This window comes from Apteryx mantelli, chromosome 5 (assembly GCF_036417845.1).
Source record: "Apteryx mantelli isolate bAptMan1 chromosome 5, bAptMan1.hap1, whole genome shotgun sequence".
Lineage (NCBI taxonomy): Eukaryota > Metazoa > Chordata > Aves > Apterygiformes > Apterygidae > Apteryx > Apteryx mantelli.
Window position 1 is genome coordinate 77,133,139 of NC_089982.1, and position 23,594 is coordinate 77,156,732.

Consider the following 23,594-nt stretch of genomic DNA (forward strand, 5'->3'; position numbering starts at 1 on the left):
CAGAGATGGAACGCAGCAGCTCCAATACTTTTTATTATTATTTATTTATTTGTGACCAGATGAATGTCAACACTTCAAGTCAGACAAGAATTTGGTAACTTAGCACTAGAGGCCAAAACTCATTATCTTATTATCTAGTATGATAAACACTCATTGCACAAAAAAAAATAACAATCCAAATTAATACGACCATGGGGAAATTTGCAAAGAAGGAATTAGAGGAAAGGGCAAATGCTATGCCGCTGCATCACCTAGGACTACTACATACATCCTGCAGCATTTTTTAAGGCAGGTAGAACAGAAGACACAGTGTTGCAAGTCTGCAAGAATAAGGAAGGAATATTCACAATAAAACAAACTAGCTTCAAGATTGAGAGGATAAAGGTTAGAGAACACTGAAATTGATTACAAACAGCTTGAACGAGAAACATTAGAAAGACCCAGATGGGCACACACTATTTGTTAAATAACCAGTCCTAACCCTAGAAGCACTGCGTGTTAATTTTTTTTTTTTTAATCTTTCAGCTAGGCACTGCTCACATCCTAATCTACTCCCCTTGTTAAGAAACAAGGGCAATAGCTCAAAGGACATCTTTTAAAATGCATATGCAGAGCACATCACACTGAACAGCTGGACTAATAAGTGTCACTGGTTTGTGTCTGGCAAGGAAAGGAAGGACATGATGATAAGCAAAGCAGCAGCTTCCTTTTTATAAGAACAGATTTTACAATAGAAATTCAAGATACCAAAAGAGTAAAATCAGAGTAGAAACACCTCTTGCAATTCAGACAAAGAAAAAGCAAACAGTCTCTTTGGAAAGAAGACCACATATTAATGAAAAATTATTTAAATGTGAAGAGACCTAAGCGATTGAAGCAGCATACGGACTCAAAAGAGACGTGATTTGAACAATCACGTAAAAGGGAGACCACAAAATATATAATTGTGAATTTGGTGAGTGTAGACAGACAGGAACCGTAGTTAAAGAACTGCAGAGACAGCAGGACAGGTAACATTTATTAACAACTCTCTAAAAGGTAACCAAAACAACAACAAATCAACGCAAATAATGTTATGTATTTTAAAACAAACAAAGACCCCCAAAAAACAAAACAGCTCTCTATATTTGCACATGCTCAGTAGCTAGTTTGACAACTGGCAGCACAGCACATTGATAGCCAAAGGCAACATCAAAGCTTTAGAGTTGTCAGCTGTATAGCTAAGTTTGAAAAGCTTCTTCAGAATATATGATGGCCCCAAAGTACTTACATTACCTACGTAACACATATGTAAGTTTTATAGGCTCCTCATTTGCTGTTCCTATTCAGTGTACCAAACAAGAACAATTTAAATGCATTTGCCACTTCTACAGTTGTAAAAGCAGGTATGAACCAGCTTCCTTTACCTACTGTTTCCAGCATGAACATGAGATCGAGGTGAAAAAGAAGATGTTATGATTTTAAAGAGATCATACAAGACACTTAAAATCCTGAAGATAGACATTTTTTCAAAAGCATGGAAAATTTCTCCTACTACCTCTCTATGTCCATTTGATAGACACTGACTTCATGCACCTTTTTATTATCAGGGGTTGCAGCCAACCCCTATGATACATGCTGTGGTTCCAGAGATGACAGAGTGCTGACACTAAATATGATGACAGCCTGATCTTACACCCTTCTGTATGAAGTTTTTAAATAACTGCTAAGCTTAACAGCAAATACCTAAAACAGAACTTCTGATACCCGAGCATCCTCTGTTTTTGTAAATATGAGCACTAGAAGCTTGAACGCTGGATGAAGGAACATACCCGCAGTGCCATCCCATGCTCCAGGTGCAGACTGGAAATGTTGTGGAGAGAAGACACAGCGCTTCACAGCAGCCAAACTGAAAAGTCAACACCAAGTTAGAATCAGTTAGTTTCATCAATGGAAGAATTAGTGCGCATGCGCACACACACACACAAAAAAAGAAAAAAACCCTACCACACCACACCTTGGAGTGGGAATTAAATAAGTTATCACTGTCATGGTACCAAAGCTACAGATATACATAGCCAGAAAATAATTTTAACTAAAGAAAAAAAATTAGTTGCTATAGTGACTAAGAAAACTCACCGTAAGCGCTCTTGTGGTGGAAGTTGTCAGTGCATGGGAAATTGCAGCAATAACCCTCGAAAGATTGTTTTCCATAGTGACATCTGTTGGACTTTGCAGCATATTGTAACCTCTGTATGTTCTGAAATAAAAACATTTATACTACTAGCACATGTACTTAAAAAGCTAAACAATACTTTAATCAGAAATGATTATGGCTTAAGTTACTATTATGTATTTTATAGATAACTTGTTAAAATGTAATGAGAAAAAACAAAATACGAGCGCATTCTAAATACCATATAAATATATTTTAATAATTTTGCTTCTCTACTAACAAAAGCAATTTACTTATAAATCACCTACTTTCTTTGTTAGCAAATAGAAACAGTAAACCAACTCTCAATACCCAACTAGGTTCTCTAGAAATCCCCACTAACTTAGCATTACATTTTGCTTCTGCTCAAACCCATCTAACATTTTTGTCTGTTCAAACTTGTGATTATTACTGTAGCATTAAAAAGAGCTATTTTGTATTTGAAATAACATATTCCCCACAAAGTTCTGTTGTGCCCATACTATTGTATATAAATCTGAGTAACATTATCAAGACCCTGTATGGAAAAAAGTTTATGTATAATATATATAATTATATATATTATACATAATGTTACTCAGATAATTATTATATAATTTATATAATTTAAAAACTTATATGACAAATTGATAGAAGCAAAGAGTCCACATATACATACAACTCAGCCTGTCTGTAAGACTGAGATCTAAATTAGAAAGTTTAGCAAACTATATATGGCAACAAAAAGACAGCAATGAGATCACACTATCAATATTAGAATTAATTTTAAAATTATAGTGGTAGTACAGACTTCTGCAATTACAGTCATTAAATCGGGATGTGAAGAGTGAGAAATCCCAGTCAATGTACCTGAAGAACCATAATGCATACAAGTGCAGCTTTGCAAGCTAATCATATGCACAATTTAATGGGTAAACTGGATGACTTTGGGATCAAGAGAAGAAGTTAATGTTTATCACAGAACAGCAATTACCTGTGATCAAAGTGTGAGCACTTCACTACCCAGTCACATACCAGTTTATCTTTCAGACCTATGCCTGTTTCCGAGGAGCCTAAAACTACTGCAAAAGCTCTTACAGATTGGAGAGACTATGCATAAGCGTATGGACTTGCAGGACCTAAATACGATTTCAGGCATTTTGAATTGAAATTTGGGTCCACATTACTTTTAAAACAAGACGAACCACATACCATACCTGGTGATAGTGCTCACTGCAAAGTGAGATGGAGGCTGTGTTTCATGCATTAGTAGTTTCAGGTAGACACTGCTTTGATCTCTTGCCACTGCCACGATTGGATCAGCCTGTCCTTGATCACAGTTATAAAACAGCTTTGGAACAAGCCTTAATGACAATTGTCAAAAAGGGAAAGTATTATTCAGAAATGATTTTATATACAACTCAGAAAGCTACGTGCACTAACTACACGCATCAAATTGTAAATCAAAACCATTAATAAAACTCACATTGGTCTAACCATTATGCAGAAGTCACCTTTACATGACTACTCTTTATTGTAAACCAAAGGGTTCAAATTAGGACTGCTTTAGACATGTTAGTTCAAAAAATATATATATATGCTACAATGACCTGATATCTATCACAATACAATATACACTACAATACTACAAAAATATACTACAACTCTCTGCATGCTCCCCTACCTCCACAGGTTATCTTCCCCACTGACACCTATGTCGGCCGAAAATTAACTTCTACCAGAAAATGGTACTTTTTTTGACTATCTGATTTTATTAGGCTGGAAAATTTAAACACACAGTAAAATTAAATTCTGCTTGAACAATAACATTTTCAGCTTAGGCAAAACTGAAAAGCTACAGAATACATTTATTTATAAGCTCATGGACAGTGCGTCCAATTAATGCCCATTTTGGCTGTTTCAAGGGGCTTCTGCGAGCCTGTAAACTAGTAACTTTCTTGGGAAAGCGAGTCTCTCCTCTAATTAGAACACATATGCAATACACCAAATCAACATGAAGATACAGAAAACTGACTGGTAACAACTCAGTTTAGCAAAATAACTGCATTTTCCAAATCATGTCCCTGAACAGGAGCAATTAATGCTAAATATGATGCAACAGTTATGACTTCTTTGCCGAGTTTCATCGTCCTTTATTTGTTATTAGGAATGGACAGCAATTAATAGTCTGAAGAACTAGGAGAGACTCCTCTGACAATAAAGTATTCCAGGAATTCAATATTAGGTGCTCCCAACTTATTTAAATGTAAAAGTTAAGTCCTTGAATTCAAATAAATTAAACTACCAACTAATTATTACTGTTTAGTGCCTTTATCTGGATACTAATTAAAACTCTAATGGGTTACAGCAAACACCTGCTTTTTAACAAGATTAGCTACTTTACTATAATCAGTGTGAAACATACTATTCATAATCATGTGGACACTACAGTGATTGACTGTGAGCACAACTCAGTAAAACTGCTAAATTTTAAGCCCATCAACTACTGTCAGGATAAAACTGAACAAATCACCCTCCAGAAGACTTGAAGAAGCTGCAACTGATCATGACCCTCAGAATGTAATATGGTTAAATATAATTGTAATGCTATAAAAGCAAAGCACAATTGCCTGTTGTTTAAGAACACATGCAGCTTTTTGATATCTGGAATGTGCATTCTCTCTCCTATCCCTCATTTAAATAAAACAAAAAACATTAAGCAGTTGTTTTAGTTACAGACACACAATAACATGCAAATCTCTTTCTGAACTCCTTTGTTTTAGCATATACCTCATTAATGAAGCTGCAGCTACATGTCGCACTCTTGGATCTTCATCTCCAAGCAGACAGATTACAACATTATTGAGCACTCTCTCCTGAAGTTTTAGGAGCTAGGAAATAAATTAACACCACAAAGTTCACTGAATGTTTTCATCATTCTGACCACACTGTTAAAAAATTGTTAATAAGTGAGATTTCTTCTGTCAGACTAGCCAGTAAGGTGACACTTACTTCCACACTGATGAACAGACCATTTTGATATTTTATAAACCTTTTTACATTTCTGGGAAACACACACACACCACTGTAATAGTTGCATCTTCGTAGTAAAGTATCTTTCCAGTTGTATCAGATCTTAGAATATGAGCCTACTTATGCAAGCCACACTTGTAACATATATCAGTGTTTACAGAATTTAAACATTAAGTGCTGAAATTGCACTTCTACCTTGACCCAGAACCACAAAATACTGACTGAAAGCTCACCAGTGTAATGTACTTACGCCAGTGTAATGATGAAGACCTCTGTGCAAGCTGTCTGTTTTTCCTTCCAGGAAACTGATTAGCCTATGATAAAATAGAAGAATTGGAGTAATTAGCACCATAAGAAGTAAACACAGCTTTGGCTACCTTTAGAAGGCAAGCTATTTGCTAAACTCTGATCTGGCTAGCCTAACAGAACAATTACATTTCTTTAATTAAAAAACATGATTTACACATTAGGATTGTATTTTTCTCACGCAGGTTAAATCAGATTCTTTTGAAAAGGTAACACATTCCAAAAGTCATTATTCAGAAAGAGTCTAATTTTGTATGAATAATGATAATATAATGAGTTTCAGAGAAAGACATTTTGTCTTTCAGCTTGGAAGAACCTGTAGAGAACAAGGGAATGCAGGAAAAGGCAAGTGAAATTTTATTTTTTCAGTATAACTGAGAAACTTAAAAGAGAGTCAACAAAAATGGAAAACAACCTTTAAATGTGTTTAATCAAGGACTTCCTTCTTTATTACAAGAAATCCAAATTAGGTTCTAGATTATATGATCTGATTACAGATTTTTAGAAGCTAAGATAAAACAAACCATCAAACTAAACACAGTGTTATTAGGATTGGCTTGGTAGTGAAATCAGTGTTAGCTTCCTACCATCCATATTAGGAATTCAAATATTCTTAATATGAATGTTTGGTCCAAATTATTTTTATGAAACCCATCAATTTTTTAAACAAGAAACTTCCCCGTTATGCTCCCAGTCTCCTATACACAGTCGCTTTGCATTGTAGCTACAATGCCCATAGAAAAATATACACGCTTACCGAAAATCTACCTCCGCAAGTGTTTCCAGAAGTTCTGTTCTTACTAGCCAGTACGAGCTATTCCTCAATGTAAGGAGGTCGACAACTAACTGTAAACCTAGTTCACTGTAACTGCTACTACATAAGCTCATGATGCAATGCTAAAAAGAAGAAACAAAAATGTTCAGTTATGCTATAGAACCAAAGTACGTAAACTACCACAAAAATCAACTTTATTTAAAACACACAAAGTTACTGCTTAAGAGCTAGGACGAAGTACCAGAGCTAGGTGCTTTTCAAGGCTAGGACACTAACCCCATGTAAACTGCTGAAACCTGCTGCTCTCTTTCAATTCTAGAAGGGAAACCAAGCCTCAAAAATGAGTGAAGGACAATCCTCCAAAGTGAGTTTTGCAAAACATAGGGCTTAAGGAATACAGGCACTATATTCCTATCTGTTCAAAAACATCGCCTCTCCTGATTTCCACAGGGTATTTTTAGATAGCAGGTTCCAATTTCCAGAATTGGAACAAGTCATACCTCTATTTTAATGGTTGTTCAAATTGTAGACTGTGTGATCTTTGCGACAAGTTACGGAACTCTACACTTCCATGCCTTATTTTAGTATGTGAAAACATTTTCTTTCTTGAGGTTTAACACCCCACAATGCTTTCAGATACTTCTGCCAAAAGGGGGAAAGTCTTGTAACTACTGAATATTTAAAAGGAAAGAAGACATGGCTAAGGGCAACTCCAGGTTACCTCAGGCCCCATTAGGTATAAAGACTGGGGGGGGGAGGTCAAAATAGCAAAGTCTTAGCAAAGTCTTCTAAAAAGCCAAGGTGATTCATAACTGAAACTGTTAGACACAAACAGGAAGATCACAGAACAAAGGGTTAAAAAACAGTATCAGCAAAATGTCCACATTTCCGCACCATTGTAACTGGATGCACCATTCGCTAACTGGATGTCCTTTACTCAGCTGTATCACATGAGATCATACTTTCCATACATTGAATAACTGCATTTTACTAAAAGCTACACTTTGCTTCACTGATCTATAAGCAGCAATACAACCAGCAACACTGTGCCTCTCCCTGATGTCTTTGCTTTCCTTGGCCTCTGATTTGTCCTCCTCCTCTTTTTGTTTTTGAAAATTCCTCAAGTAAAAACCTTGTCTGTTCACCCCTCTGCTTCTTCATACAACACCTTCTACGGATTTTATTATGGAAATAAAATCCATGTGTTCTAAGTTCTGCTTGGAAATTAAACTATCATCTTTATTTTGAGAGCTGCCAGATGCATCTTTCACCCAAACTGAAACACTTATTTCTTTTATTATTTCAAAAAATAATCACTGTCACTTGTCATTTCTCACTTTTTTTTTATTTAGTCGCTAAACGCAGGCTATGTCCAGACATTACACATTCGCACTTCCCTATTCAGACTAAATCTCCCATATATCCAAAGCACTCATCCTACTTTTGGGTTTATGTAACATCACAGCTCATACCTGTACATTTATGATAAGAAATATAGTGTTTAGAATACTGCTTAGCAATCCAACCAACAATCATTTTCTAATTGTTCCTTCATTTCTCTGCCCGGATTCATGCTTTCTACAATAAAGTTCTTGGGCAAGAAATCATTTTTTGCTCCATGTTTATACATTTGAGTGTAACAGTATCCTAGTCCATGACTAATGTCCCTATGATCTGTGGTGGTGCAAGACAATTATTGCTTTTGCTTACCCTCACAGCCGTACAAGCCAGCTTGCATGTAACAGAGGACTCATCTTTCAGCGTCTTCTGTAACAGAGGTATGCAGTCTACCAAGGAAAACAGATTTCCTAACAAAAAAGGAATTCAGAACAATGAAACAAAATAATTTTTTTTTTAAACCTAGCCAAAAGACCTTAAAATAATTTGTTACCTGTTAAGCTTCTGACAGTTGTTAGCCATTTTTCCACATCAAAGCGGGACTTAATTAGAATAGAGTTGACAATTGTTCCACAGAGAATGGCAGTAGCTCCTCTAATCTGGGGATCTCCATGGTCAATGTAGTTCAGAATATCTGATACATATTGCTCTTCTAAAAAAAATAAGTTACAACTACTTTATTTTAAAAATACTAATCTTAGACTTAACTGCTAATCTCCTTACACAGCAAGTATAGGGAGCTAACAAGTCCAGAATCGACTGATGACCAATACAGCAGACACATGGTTAACTTACGGGGTAAGACCATGGAAACAATTCAGATCATCATGTTCAGCGTTTCAGTCAGGATGCTATTTTAGGGAAGAATCTCACCTAGTTCGTCTAAAAACTGCTGAGAGTTTGCATGGCTTGTATCATGCAGGTCAAACTAAACAGCTATAACAGCCTACCTTCCCCAAGTCTACAACTATTTTATTATTTCTGGATCCAGCAGACCTTTTTTTTAAATATAATAATATATAGGGGTCAATCTTTGAGATGAACTTTCTGGCACAGTTACATATATTACTGTGACAAATTATTATATTACCATATATTATGTCCTAATGGCACCCTTTTCTAAATAACCTTAGAATCACTGGGGAATTTCACAGAATCATTGAGGCTGGAAGGGACCTCTAGAGATCATCTAGTCCAACATCCCTGCTCAAAGCTCAACTAGAGCAGGCTGCTCAGGACCGTGTCTGATCAGGTTTCGACTATCTCCAAGGACGAACATGAGACAACCTCTCCGGGCACCCTCTCCCAGTGCTTGACCATACTCACAGTACATGAAAAAAATTTTTTTTTTCTTTTTGTTTAAATGGAATTCCCTGTATTCCAATTTGTGCCCATTGCCTCTTTTCCTTTCACTGAATACCACTGAGTGGAGTCTGGCTCCATCTTCTTTTCTCTCCCCCACCAGACATTTAAACATGTTTCAGGTTGTTTGTTGGGGGAGAGGGGTTTAAGCCCAACAGATAAAGATCACTTTCTTCCTCGCTCTCCATCTTTCAAGAGAACCTTTAAGTTAAAGTCCTAACTCATTCTGCATTAAGCCTGCAAGTATAAATTTTCTTAGTATCCACTGATAAGCCATTTAAAAATGCAAAACCAGCCATATTTGTTTAGACTACAAATTAATCCAGATCAGTGGCCATTCTAAAAGATTAACACACAAAATGTGAATCAGTGTCAGACTGTGGAAAATGAGGAACTAGGGCAAGAGCTTCAACTAAGCCTAAGCCTCAATCTTGCTAAGCCACGCTCCTGGACCTTGTGGGACTTGCACACAGTCTGATCTCCAAGGACAACTACTCTGAACAGAAGGATGTTAGAAAGCCAGTATATCTGGTCACCACACCAGAGGAGCTCAGAGCTTAGATTCACACTAGCTGGAGAGGGAGTTCAGGGTATTTGTAGCTCACAAGAGACTTGCCACCTGCACTCATCAGCTGCAACACTGAGGAGCTGAACAAGCTACTGGAGAGATTCATAACTGTTAGAGTGCCTCATCCAACATACAGGTTCTGCCGCTGCCCATGAAAGCCAAAAGCCACAAATGCCCAGAGCAAGTAAAAGGACCAAGGAGAAACAGAAGATTTTAGACTGTGGCAAAAAAAAGTTGCTTAAAGCAAACACTCAGGGAAAAGTAAGGAACAGGAAGATTCCATTAACTGTGACAAAATAAGCTTTCACTGGCTCCTAGAAAAGGTATGTCTTTCAGGTGGGGATCTCGGAGGTTATGGAGAGGTTCTTGGATACAGTTTCCTTCCAGTGAGGATCCAACAGCACAGGCCATTTGTTATATAGTCAGCTTTGCTGGAATAGACAATTTTAGTAAAAGCTCTTTAAGACAAATCGCGTCTACCAAAATCATTAGATGCTCACACACCTGATGCAATGGGGCCCTGACTAGCTAATGTCTTTAGGCCAAAGGTATTCAACTCATATCAAAAATGCAAATCCCTAAAATGTTTCAGCATAGATACTGATTGTTATACAAACCACTTCAGCATATTCACAATAAGCATAACTTTTCTTAGTCTACCTTTCACAGATCCCCTGCATGTAATCTACGGCTCATTGACACCATCCAGACCAGTGGTCACATATATAAAAAAAAGCTTTTTTTTTTTTTTTTTTTAAACCTCAAATACAAAATGCTCTGGGGTATTGGAAGAATCTAAGAGATTTTGGTCAACCCTCCAGTTTAGCCACTATTAGCATCAAACCAGTTGAATACTTCAAAACCCTGTAGATCACACTGTATCATCCATAAAAATGATCCTAAAAGCCTAGAAAGCATTTATAAAATGGTCTTAAATAAATTAGAAGAAGCTACTTTTAACAGAAACAAACCACTTTTGTATAGCAGGTGTGCTAAAACAACTTCAACTTGTCTGAAGCTGTACAAGTCCCTCCACAGAGCTTGAGAGTGATTACAAAAAACAATCTCAAACAAGTGCACTACTTTCAATAGCATAGTTTCCAGCGGCTCTGCAATGGACAGTGCTAAAGTACTCAAAACTACTGCAATATTATACATCTGCAAATATTAAATTGGATTTAAAGAGCTTTCGGTGTAGATGGTGCCTCACTTATTTGAAAATCCAAGCACATTATAATAAATAAATAAAGAGAGATGATGTAAACAGCAACATACCATACTCTTCTCCCATGGCTTCAAGTGGTGCCTTATACAGTTTGCTGAAGAAAGACTCAGGGTGAAGGGCAACAGCAGCTCCAACACAACTTACTGCCAGGGCTTTTACACTGACTCTCACATCCCTATCAGGAACTAAAGCTGGGGAGAGAAAAAAAAAAAACAAAACCTAAGTTAATTAATAACTCTGGATAGTATAAATAATGCATCCTGGACAAAAAATTGTTTTGATTTTGAAGGCAAACCAAGTAGGCCCCATTATCAAAGGCAGTAATTATATACAACATGCTTAAACAAAACAAAACAAAAAATCCACCTGCTTCAAGTTACAATACTGCCTGTCCAGAAGTTCTGCATTAGCAGAGCACATTAACACTGAACAGTTTAGGAAAGGAAAAAAGGAAAAAAACAAATCTTAAATGCTCACTTCAGTCATAAACAATGACACACACACACACCCTTGTGGTACAGACTTCTCAGTGAAAAAAAGATGGAACGAAAAGCGTATGCCAAAGAAGCATTCTGGAAAGCCCCTACTGACATTTTATTACTACACTGCAAAGGTAATGATTCCTCTTTTGAGCCACACCAACCTCCTCTAGTTTGACATTTGTTTCTACCATAAGGCTAAAATGCTTAACAGGTTTCTCAGCAGGACAAAGTGAGACAACAGCCTTATCAAATGCAGAAGGCGATTATTTTTGCTTGTTTTGGTGTTTTTGCTTTCATCTGAAAAGCCTGATAAAAATGAGGACAAGCAAGTTTATGGTAGAAGTTATCCTTTTCCAATGCTGCCATATATTCAAGAGAAATAATGAAAACTAACTAGATAGAAACTATTAACATTTTGATTCTGCCAGAATCAGGTCCCTGAGGGTACCACAGGTGGAAGTGTTCTCAGTGATTAGATCAGACAACATAAGTAAGCTTGGAAAAAACATCCGGCTTTCTAATAAATTTAGCATACTACTTAGCAACAGAGCAAGCAACCTGAGCCTTGTAGAACATCGTAACTCTAATTTTATAGATAAGTCAGCTAAGAAAAGGCCATTTGCAAAATGCTTTTAAACTTGGAGAGAAAGTTTATATTGCTACACCCACATCCTCCAGCACGTAAATTTTTCTTGAAGATACACCTTTCTAGATTCATATCCCCAAAGTTTTAAGAAATAAGAAAACAGCTGAAGGAAGTACAGTTGCATGAAAGAATATTTGCTGCATAGGTGCCTAACTTCAATGGAAGCCCACATAGGTCATGCATTCTGTTGCGACAGCCGTTCTGAGAAACCACTGAAATACAGCTTTATAAATGGAAATAACACTGCTGGTAAAAGAGATCTGAAATAAATAAATAAGAATAAAAACATATCTGCCCTTCCTAAAAAGGATTACAAATACTGGGGGAGGGGACAATTTCTTAGAAGGAAAATGTCCTTATTTTTAAATGAAGACTCTCAGTAGCTCATGTGTTACACATCATGCTCAATTTGGATCAAAATCATACTGAGATAACCATCACCTACTGTTAAGAGTTTCTTTTTCATTATCACACATGAAAAATCCAGCCAAAAAAAAAAAAAAGGCCACAGTAACTTACACAGATGCTATAAAATGTTAAAAGAAAAAACAGCTGAATTTGGGGTTCTAGCCGTCTTTAAAAACCTTACATCAATTCTCTGCTTTATTACAGCTAAATTATTTAATCTTCAGAGTTATATTTCCCAAACACAAACAAGCAGAACAGTACTTCCTCTACCTGAAGTATATTCAAAAAAGTTAACATTGAATTAAAACACTAATTGAGCGGTAGAACTAAAAAAAGATGCTTTTTATCTTGTTTTAATTATCACAACTTTGGCATTCTAAATATAATCAATTGGTAAAGAATATTAAAATAAACACCTGAGAGGACTGTATTCTTCTAAACTTTTTAGGAGTTTCTGTAGAACGGACTGCATCTCAGAAAAGTATTTCTTTAGCTTTTACTGGGGTATTGATATTTTTATAATGGACAAGCTGAGTGTCAAGTAACCGATTAAAAGCAAATACTGGCATCAGGTTGTCTTGCCAGTTTTGCACAATCTAAAGAGTCATGGCCTCACCAAAAAGTTAAAGGTGTAGCAATTCTAAAAGTTCATCTCTAGAGAGTTTTTTTGAAAAAAAAAACCCAAATACCTAACCAGGTATTTGGCAAGAAAATTACAATAGCACTTTTTTTAGAAGCCAAATGGTTCAAAATTGGATTCCCTATAAAATGGCATAAATGTCTAGGCATTTTTAAGTTTCTCTGTACTCTGTTGTAACCATTTAAACCAGTGGTTGTCATAAAAGAAGCAACCAGAATTCTTCAGTAAAATGAGTTTAAAAACTTGGCAGAATAAATTGATCACATTTACAACATTACCTATTGAGACACACAATTAACCAATGAGCCCTGAACAGAAACTTACCTCCCTTCTCCCCAGTGAGTAGAAAAGAGGCTGACAGAAGTCTAACGCAGTGCACTAAAGGCGCAGAATTTCCATCGGTATAGTGACCTATGTCTCCCTTTACTCTGGAAGGCTATTGAAGGCAAATCACAGGTGTTACATAGATAAAAATTATTCTTCACTTTAAACAAAAATTAAGCACAACAAAATTTAGAGGTACTGCACAAAGCAAAAACTATAAAATTAATATCATAAAATGTGTTAAATACATATTGCAAAAGAAGGCCTTAAAATTTAATGGTTTGGGAAAGTTCATCTCCAGTATCAGAATCAGTTTAATTTTAATCACAGAAACAATAGTTTCAGTAGATCTTCTGAATTACCCAGATTTACTGCTTGTGCCTGAAGCAGTTTGATAAACTACTTTTTGTCACTGAGCAATGACCTTTAGAAGTGTTGCATGAGAGGCAATTAATTCTTAAGTTGCTTCCAAAGAAGCCTGGCAACCTTATGCACTTTTAGACTTAGATTTCCACAGTAGGCCAACCCAATTTAACTTCTGCCTGCTGTAAACCCAACTCTCCCTTTGCCCTGGCTCAGCACAAGGTCCAATGCTAAAGTCAAAAAACAGAGGAGAATGACATGAACCTCTCTGCAAAGAAACAGGCTCAGACAGTAAGACAATATAGTCTCTGAGGAGTCTTCCCCTTCCACAGCTAGCAACCAGCACAAAGACATTTCATATAATGAACTAAAGTCTCAGCGCACCCTAAGGCACAGAAAAAAGGAGCTTGTGTTCTCCTCAGCAGTTTTGATGCCTTCAGTTTCACAGATTAAGTATGCATTCTCTTTCGCTTTTGTTGGTAGTGCATTCAAGATATTAACACTTGTGTATTTACCTCATGTTAAAAAAAATTTAGGCTGCAACTTAGAATTACTATTCAACCTTAGTGTTTTGTCCTATAATGAAGTATACTACTTATAAACACTTCCTATGCCTATCACTAATCTACATGAATTGTCTTTTTTTTTTTTTTTTTTTTTTTTTTTTTTTAAACTTAGTTGCTTTAAACCAGACTGTTGGGATCAAATCTCACCTTATTTTCATGATCACCAGGGTCTGCTGCATCTTCTTTTGATGTGAATTTATCTACGCTGCTGTCGGAAGGCTGCCTACTATGGCTCATGGTTTTCAACAGGTGAGGTTGTTGAAGAGCTTAAAAAAAAAAAAAAGGTAATTCATGAAATACCATTATAGAGGTGAATTAAAAGCAGTTTAGTTGAGCTTCATTATAAAAACATGAAAAATGAATTAGCACTGATCTAAACAAATGATTCATTAGAAGTGTTGAAATATGTTATTTATTTTACATTTCCCTCTGGATATTTGTTTTTCGTACCCATTAAGCGAGTTGTCAGTCCTCTAGAAGTTACACAGCACCTGTAGCAGCTGCCTTGAAGTGTCATAAATTCTGGGGTTTTTTTTGTTTTTTGTTTTAAACATTACTTATTTATCAACATACCAATTGAAGAATTTCTGAAAGACTCTGACGAATCATCTTGGAGAATATTTGCAGCCTCATCTTCCTCATCCTGCAGCTGCCCAATCTGCATTCCAGAATACTGGCTTTCAGTACCCTCCAAAACCTACACAGTGCAAGGACAGGACTTAAAATAATTTAGCTTAGCACACACTATTAAATCTCAAACATGCAGTGTTAGTAATTTAGAAACAATTCCAAAGCAAAGTGAGCATGATACATATTAGCATACAGCTGCACGCAGGCCCCAAAGCAGTCTTCCTCCTCCTCCAGCATTTGAGCTATTAGGGCCCATGGCTACATCCGAGTCTCCTACTTGAATTATGAACCTGGATGCTAAGACTGAGGTGGTCAAATACCTGGTGCATTGCCTCTTCTTCAACTACCACTGCTCGCTTATTCTAAACATAGTTGCTGCTCATCTCAGCAGTTTCTAAACATAATTATCACTATCTTAGTAGTTACAAACCACAACCAACAGCTTTACTGTCACAACTTGAATTTGTCCCCAAAAGTCTTGCTGTCAAACACTACATATTCAGGACAAGTAAGGTTATGGGAAAGCCAAATTGAGAGCACACTGTACACAATAAAAAAGTACAAAATTAGGCTGAACATATTTTAATTCCTTCATTCTAAATCAGAGTCCACTAAAATGGACACTTCTGAAAGAGTTTGACACTTAGTACCAATTTTTTTTTAAACAAAATATGTAAAAATAACCATAAAAATGATAATCACAATAAAAGAGAACAAAACATGAAACGTTTCACTGTAAGATTACTGGAAGATAAAAGATACTTCTCCAGTTATTCCCTGACTTTAGAAGCACCTGGAAATTGTTAGTCAAAAAGCCCATGTGTGGGTAAAGGGGATGCCACTTAGATGTCAATAGATATTTGTAATAACTGTTTATAAATAGTATGCAAACTGTCTGACATACATTACAGTCTGACAAGAATTTTCAAGAAATGCAACTTGCCAATAAATACCTGCTCCTTTTGGCCCCTGCACTGCTTACATTTTAGTTAAAGCTGGAGCACCTACTGTCACTCCTTTAGTTCTCAAATCCTCACACTTACAAGAGTTTATGCTTGTCATAATTGTAAATTAACCATTTTTAGTAATAGTAAACGACATTCAACTCTTCCAAAGTTACCATCAGCAAACTTAAGTCAAAAGTCTGACAATATTTGAAAATAGAATTGAAGACCACATTCTAAATTTTTGTTCTCTTGCATTTTCAGCTCTCTTTCCAATTATATTTGCAATGTTTTTATTACAACCTCACAACATATTTGCCTAGAAGAGATGAATTTCTTAAAATAGCTATAGCATATGGTTATTTCAGGCATTTATTAGATACATAACTGCTACGTTAGTAAATCATGCAACATTTGGCCAGTATAGGAGAAATTCATAAGCTGGAACAAAAAGAACAAAAATGAGTTGTGTTGTCACGTGGGAAAGCACAGGCAGAAGTCAATGTGAAGTATTAGATTTAAAAAGTGTTCTTCTATCATTCCAAATAGAATATTCACCCTTTAACACTTCCATTAGCCCTTCTGTACTTAAAAAAAAAGTAAGTAATATATCTATTAAAAAAAAAAAGAAGGATGTGCTACTAAGAGGAGATATGTATGTAAAGCCTTTGATACTGACATTCTTCCAGTGAGGGACAAACTTTTGGCATTTGCCTTCAAATGACCTACCCATTGAACAGGCCGATTATGGCCTTTTTGTTTTTAATGACTGCTGAAGTGAAAGTGTTAAAAGGAGGTCAAGCTCTCCAATAAAGGCGTGAGCTGCTGACCTTTCCATTGTTACTAGCCGAGGATGGAAAAGTAGAAGACAAGTAAGTAGATGAATCCAAGTCTGGGCCCTCCATGGAAGAGCTCTGAGATATGTCGGGCCCCTCAGTAGAACAGGATCCCCCCTCTGCCCGCTGCACACTTACAATTTCAGAACTGTCCGAAGGGGTTACAGCAGAGTCTGGACCTTCTGTAGTAGTCTGAGAGCTATCGCTAATTGGTGAGGAAGCCTGTGTACCATCATTCAAGTCCATAGCGGGATCCGACTGGACAGCACTGATTTGGCTGGAGCTTCGGCTAAGCACATCATCATCTTCCCCCTCAGTAGCTGTACTGGCCAAATCACAGCTTGACAGGTCTACAGAGTCTGACTGCAACGTATGTTGTGAACGTGGCTGCTCAGTAATGATATCGTGTCCAGTAGGATCAGCAGCTGAACTCACTACTGACCCAGTCGTTGACACACCTGATGAAGAAGCCAGTTCACTGCTTATCTCACCCTTCACAGAAGCTGCAAAACAAAGACTTTTATGAGCCAATAAAGTGTTTAAACTTGTGTTTAAAGGTATCCATATCAAGAGTTAAAAACTCTACCCCATATTAAGTTACTCTATGCAAAGTTTGTAACTAAGCAGTTAAACTACAGGTAGGGAAACAAGTTTGGGTTTTGTTACCAAGCTTTTGAGTGCCCAACTACTTCAAAGCCCCCGTGAAACTTCACTTTTATATTTTACATAGCAGCAATAAAAGAGTGAATTTGCAACATAAAGTAGTGCAGGTTGATTTCACTGCTGACAGGAAAAACAACTACCTGCAAAGGATGCAGTGCTGACATCTGATCGAGTTTCAGAATCATCCTCCAAACCTTCTTCTTCACCAAGAAGTATTTTACCTGAAAAGTGACATAGCAAAAATATTTAGTTTTCCAATATTACAGTCAACTTGAAATGCTGAATATTTGATGTCAGATCTGAAAACTATTTTTAAAAAGCTTATCTGAATTATTTTTCAAAGCTATGACAGGCAACAGAGGGAAGAGAGAAAGGAATGAAGAAAGAGAGCATCCAGTCCCTCACTATCTGGTCAGGATAGAAATGGACAGCAATGACAAGCAGACACATAACATAGTTAACTAACTTTATTGTAACGGTTTGGGAAACTACTTATGACCTTATTTATTCCAGTTAATTTTATGGATGATGTTTAAGCCACTGCTAATTTCTTCAAATATGTCCTATTACTAAGGGCTAGATGGCTGGCACCTGGATGAATGCCCAAGGGACATTAAGCATCATAAATAATTGAATAACCTTTCCCTTCTTAAGGCCACAAAAGCTACTAATCAAAGACTACTGGCACTTTGGGGCCTGGAACTCCAATGAAAACAGAATGGAAAACGCTTATGGGAAGAGTAGCACAGACTGGAAGCACAAGACAAGGCAAGTGGGAAAAGATGATGAACTGCAGACAACAGCCATTAAGGTCCAGGGACCACTAAGCCAAAAATACCTTTACACAGACTTTTGCCATAGAAAAAATGAGAGCCACTGATAAGCTAACACAACAATCTCAGAATTTGCTTACTCACAGTTTAATAACTATTTAAAATAGAAGCAATGGAGAGAGGAAGATATCTGCAAACGTACACTGCTTGGGAGCAAAACAAGGATGCAACTGCACTGAAAAGGCTGTGATTGGGAGAGGATACAGATCGAGCACAGAGGGAGCAACTGAGCCCATCCTTCTGGATCTCACATGTCACTTGCTAAGACAGAGAGATTCATGACTACTGGTTAGAGATGAGCACGTTTTACACTTAAAAATAAGCTTCACTGGTGGTCCAAGGTCTACCATGCAAGATATCAATGTTTTGACAGCTCTAGGTGAATTCTTTCTTATCTCATTTCTGTGTTTCTAAGTTAGAAGTGCAGGAAAGCATTAATAGACCTTTGTATTCACTTTATCACAATTGCTTTCATATGTAGAAAAAACAGTGTAGATTTGTCTTCCTCCAGAAAAGCATGTATTTTATGCTATTCAAACCTGTAGGTAAGGCAGAAAAGTAACCATGACATTTCGATGGATATTCTATGTAAAATAAAGTATTAATTAGAGAATTACATATTCCCACAAAAGAATGAGTAAACTCCTGCTATGAGTTCCCAACCAAAAGCATAAAAGACAGTATATTCTTTTGTATTCTTTCCCCCATTTAGATAAGTTTCACTGAAATAAGCCAGGATATTCTTCTGTTTTCCACAGCTGATCACCTTTAAAAGTAAGTAAGAAAAGAGGAAGGATACTGAAAAACACTTTATTAATATAGTATATTAGGCTTTAAATGTTCACATGATTATATAAAACAAGCCACAAAATAGCTTTCCTTTATTTTGAAAAAACTTCACAATTAAGATGCAGACATAGGCTTTCATTCAGAAAATGAGTTTTCAGCCTTTTTTGCAAAGGATTTTCTGAAGCTGGAACGTAAGTAAACCAACATAGGTCAGCTCCTCAAAACTAAAGTCTGACTGAAGCAGAGTGACTGAAAAGGCATGAAATATTTGAGTTCTGAGATTAGGATCACCAGTTTCAGTAGATCTGCTTCACTTTATATACCTTTACACACGAAAGTAGTTTCACCTATGGCTAACAGCAGAAGCCTACGGACAGTAAACTGACAGTAGACTGACTGTAAAGCTATTTCAAGTAGGAACTGTGAATCGGCCCGATTCTGCCCTCCATTTGACAACAGAGAGGAGAAGGAAATGAACAATTTGAAATTTAAGATTAAATCTGCACAAAGTACAAAATCCTGATTAGAATTCTTCAAATTCACTTACACCAATTTTTAAGACAACAATACAATTTCATATCATGATCCTGAAAGAAGATGGAACCTGATGGCTCATGTGTTTTACCACCCAGTGAAGAAAAAGATTACTGTTTTAACACATACTTTAATTTACACTGTTATTAATATTTCAATGTTTCATTGAGAACCACTAACACATTCTAAATATCAAAATGTTAATTTTAACATTACACTTTAAAACTGTTACGAGTTTTTATGCTGAATTGTTACATTCTGTCCCACCTTTGGATATTGCACCAATACCCTTCTCTTTACAGAACACCCTTTCCTTCGCTCTATCATTGCTAAATTAGAAGCTACCACTGCAGCACTAAGCCCTGGTTTATTCAGCACTACCACCATTTCACATTTAGGTACCTTTTTATAGCAAAAAAGCAAAAGATCGCTTGTAAGCACAGAAGAAAGATAGGAAGACATATCTGGTTTAAAAAAAAAAAGTGTAAGGTAGGTGCTATAATCATCTTTAAAGTTTGTATAATCCTACTTAGTCTTACACTCTTTGAAGAGATTTCTTTTAACAGTGTTGCACCTCTCAGCCTACCATCCTTGTACCGACTGCACTACATTCATGCATTCCACTGCAGTGGCAAGATTTCAGTCACCTAAAACAGGTAATCGATCTGTTATTCTGTCGTATCTCGAGTGATTCCACTAGTGACTTTTTTTTAAAGCGAAGTTTAAATGTATAACTGGATATGATGTACTCTCATGCACAAACTGGGAAAAGAATACTTCACAGTAAGTTATATTTTTTAAAATCTCACTCACGAATTACCTATTGAAGAAAGAAATCAAAATATTTGCATTAAGAAACAAAATGAGTAGTGTTAGTTATCAAGGACAGGGAATAAAAATAAAGTAAAAAAACATCATATCAAAGCATGCAAACATACACATGCATTAGTGAAAGAAGAGGGAAAAAAACAGGCCTAACAAAAACAGGAAGGTTAACTATTTTGAGAGTTACATTCAAGGGTAAATATAACCAAAAGGAAGAATGCCCTGTTCAGAGAGATTATTTTTAGATGTGCTGTTTAAAAATGAAAATTGGATCAATATTCATCAGCATAATTTTGCCAGAAAAAAAAGAGGAATGATACTGCTTTGAATAGTTTCAGTGTATCTTGGTTGCAAGATCAGAAGTTGTGACAGAATTCTTTTAAGATTTATATTGATTAAGCTCAGCTGATAACAAGAAGGCATTTGTGAATGAAGACCAGAGTTCAGCAAGACAATGAAGTGTGTGGGGGAAATCAGAAAGGAATGCAATTAAAAATTTGTTTTTGAAAATAATCACCTTTATGCTTTCTCGCAAGAACAGGGCTGCATGAAGACCCCCCTCCAGCTGAAAATCACAGAAAGTAACACATCAGGGCAAGGACAGAGCTGCTGAAATCATGAAGGAATTCTAATAGCCGCAAATGTGAATAAAAAAGAAAACTATAAAGTCAGGAAGAAATAGCAAACTTGTTCCTTTTGAAGTTCATGTCTTTTTGGATCAGAACTCTCAAGAGGCTGCCATTAAATGACTATTATTCCATGCAGCTCAAGCAGTTTGTTTTTTTAAAAAAATCCTCTAAATTTCACTGCTATGATTGCTCCTGGCTAATGAATTACCTTCTAATAGCAGCAATATTAGAATGATCCATTAGTTCATTACAGAAGTTCTTACAGCAATCCAATCAGAGACCGATTCTTTTGAAATAGTTAAGTAGCAGTTAAGAGACAATATTTTTTAAGAGCATGCACTTCACAGACAAGAACATTGAAAGCTGATTTTAAGAGTTATGGATAAACTTAACAGTTATGTTTTAATTTCATGGTTTTGGTATTCAGCAAGGAGCTCTCAGCTAATATAAATTCCGATTAGATCAGCTTTCTATAAATCAATTGACAGTTGCCAGATATCTGGTAAGACAAACATTAATTTTGTTAAAAAAGTCAGGCAACACAGTTAACTTACTCTGCATAATGAAAAAAATCCACCAGTAAAAAAAACACAAACTGCAATACACACACTGGAGTTTGCTATTACACAATATATGCATATCCACTTGAATGAAAAAGTCTTTTACTGTACCCGGAAAAAAGTTTCATTCATGACTCTATACATTTCGCTTTACTCTTCATACTTTTTGCTAGCATTAAGAAACAGAGCCTGTGATGTATGCTCATGTCCATTTACTAAAATGACCAAAAATATAGCTTACCTATAAGTTCCACTATGCTCCCACTGCGGTTCCTGCTGGTAGATTCATCTTTGGATACACTGACCTGTGCAATGCCCCCAGAAGCGGTCAGGGCGTGCAGAAGCTCAGGTGGTGGTGTTCGAAAGAGCTGCTGTAATAATTCTAGCGCTCCAGTCACAACATTGTGGTCCTGATGCTGAGTGTAATGCAGAGTCAATTCATAAACCTAAAAAAAGCAACAAAGTGCTGGTGTAAGTGTCTCTGAAGACACAAGATACTATATACACTCTCATATACCATATTAAAATTCAGCACTACGTTACACGTGACTGACATACGCTTTATCTGCATCATCCTTTCTCAAGAGAAAAATGTCATTTAACTGTAGTCATTTAACTGCTTTTTTGGGTAGAAGTCTCTTTATTATTCTTTTTGTTTACTTTATAAAAGGAGAATAGGATCAAAGACTGTGGTAATGTTTACACAGTTCTTTAGCTCCTTTGGGAGCACCTAGCATGTATCGCTTTCACGGTATTTCTGATTATTAAAATTATTTATCAAGAATTACGATCCCTGGACAAAAGGTCAATTAACAGAATGAAGAGGAATTTGAGAAAAGAATTCAGCACACTCAACACCAAACTAGTACCATGTCGTACCATATGCAAGGATTTGTTTTCAAATAGTACTCTTCAGGTTAGCGTTACCATTCATTTTTTACCTGTATAAGCTGTTCCGGTGAAGGTGAAATCTCTGTCTCTTTTCTTGTTACACCAAAGCTGCCTTTCAGGCTGGTATCCTTTACTTGTTGTTGCAATAAAGGTATGAGATATCTTAGTGTGAGCAACACACCAAGAATTAAAAGAGTAGGATGATCATCTTCTACAGGAACCAACAAGCCTGGAGGTAGGGGGAAACAAACCAAACCACTTATTGGTAATGGCCAATTTCAACACAAGAAGTATTCGATGTAGTTCACATAACTCCTTCTTTTACAAAAAAAGCCTAGTTGCAACTAGAACATACTTTCTGAATGCAGACACACTTGAAAATATGTTATTTAATACCCATAGCAAGGATCTAAATAATGTGAGAAATGGTCAAAGCACCCTGCCCTGTCTCCTCTGTTCCTACCTCTCTTTGCCCAATAAAAACACAAGAAATTTACCTTTCATAAACCCTACTACTTCACCAAGTGATCTAGACTTCCTTGCTCCTGATTCTCCCCCTCCTCCCTCCACTTGGCAAGTTAATTGAGGCTACGCTTGCTTTCTCCTCCTCCCACCCACCACTACTGTCCTAGTGAATGACACTGATACTCTTGCCTCCTCCCTGAAATACTGGAAACCTTGTCAATATACCTACCTGCTTATCACAAGGAATAAAACCCAAAATATATTAAGAACAATTATAAGTTATGCAACAAATCACAACATTCTAACTGAAAAGTCAGAATCAATTCATGAAGTTCCTCTTAGTGCTACTGTCTGAATCCAATACCACTGCCAGGACTTTAAATATATTACCTTTGAAACAGAAGAGTGGTGTGTGTGCACAGAGAAAGGAGGAGTGAGCAGAAGCACACCATTTTCAAGTCACACAGAGTGAGGAAAATCACTACATGACAGCTATATTTTTTACCCATTCTGAGAAGAAATAAGGCTCAGAGGACCATGCTTTATGCATCTGCCTGTCTGTCCTCCTTACCTCTTATTTTCTAATATAGTCTATATATGAAAGAATCCACTATCAGTGCCACAACTGAGGCAAAAGTTTCCACTGAAATTAGCACTAGTGTCTCATCATCAGTTCTACAACTCCCCAAAGACTGTGCAAACTTGCCAGCTACAAGAATATGGAAG

The 23,594-nt window shown here is 36.5% G+C and overlaps 1 protein-coding gene across 2 annotated transcripts in view; it reads right to left on the reverse strand.

The window, feature by feature from the left end:
• The window catches only part of HTT (huntingtin), a 92,839-nt gene that overhangs the window by 52,917 nt on the left and 16,328 nt on the right, over positions 1-23,594 (reverse strand). Inside the window, exons 8-24 of one of the 2 annotated variants that reach the window (XM_013960012.2) lie at positions 22,454-22,632; positions 21,754-21,958; positions 20,841-20,888; positions 17,483-17,563; positions 16,818-17,182; positions 14,843-14,966; positions 14,417-14,535; positions 13,341-13,452; positions 10,891-11,031; positions 8,179-8,337; positions 7,998-8,095; positions 6,270-6,409; positions 5,457-5,520; positions 4,964-5,064; positions 3,391-3,537; positions 2,119-2,239; positions 1,812-1,888 (exon numbers count right to left, since the gene is read on the reverse strand). In XM_013960012.2, coding sequence (XP_013815466.2) covers positions 1,812-1,888; positions 2,119-2,239; positions 3,391-3,537; positions 4,964-5,064; positions 5,457-5,520; positions 6,270-6,409; positions 7,998-8,095; positions 8,179-8,337; positions 10,891-11,031; positions 13,341-13,452; positions 14,417-14,535; positions 14,843-14,966; positions 16,818-17,182; positions 17,483-17,563; positions 20,841-20,888; positions 21,754-21,958; positions 22,454-22,632 — 2,281 coding nt within the window. The remainder of the gene's footprint in view (positions 1-1,811; positions 1,889-2,118; positions 2,240-3,390; positions 3,538-4,963; positions 5,065-5,456; positions 5,521-6,269; positions 6,410-7,997; positions 8,096-8,178; positions 8,338-10,890; positions 11,032-13,340; positions 13,453-14,416; positions 14,536-14,842; positions 14,967-16,817; positions 17,183-17,482; positions 17,564-20,840; positions 20,889-21,753; positions 21,959-22,453; positions 22,633-23,594) is intronic. The other variant, XM_067298277.1, reaches the window with a different exon arrangement.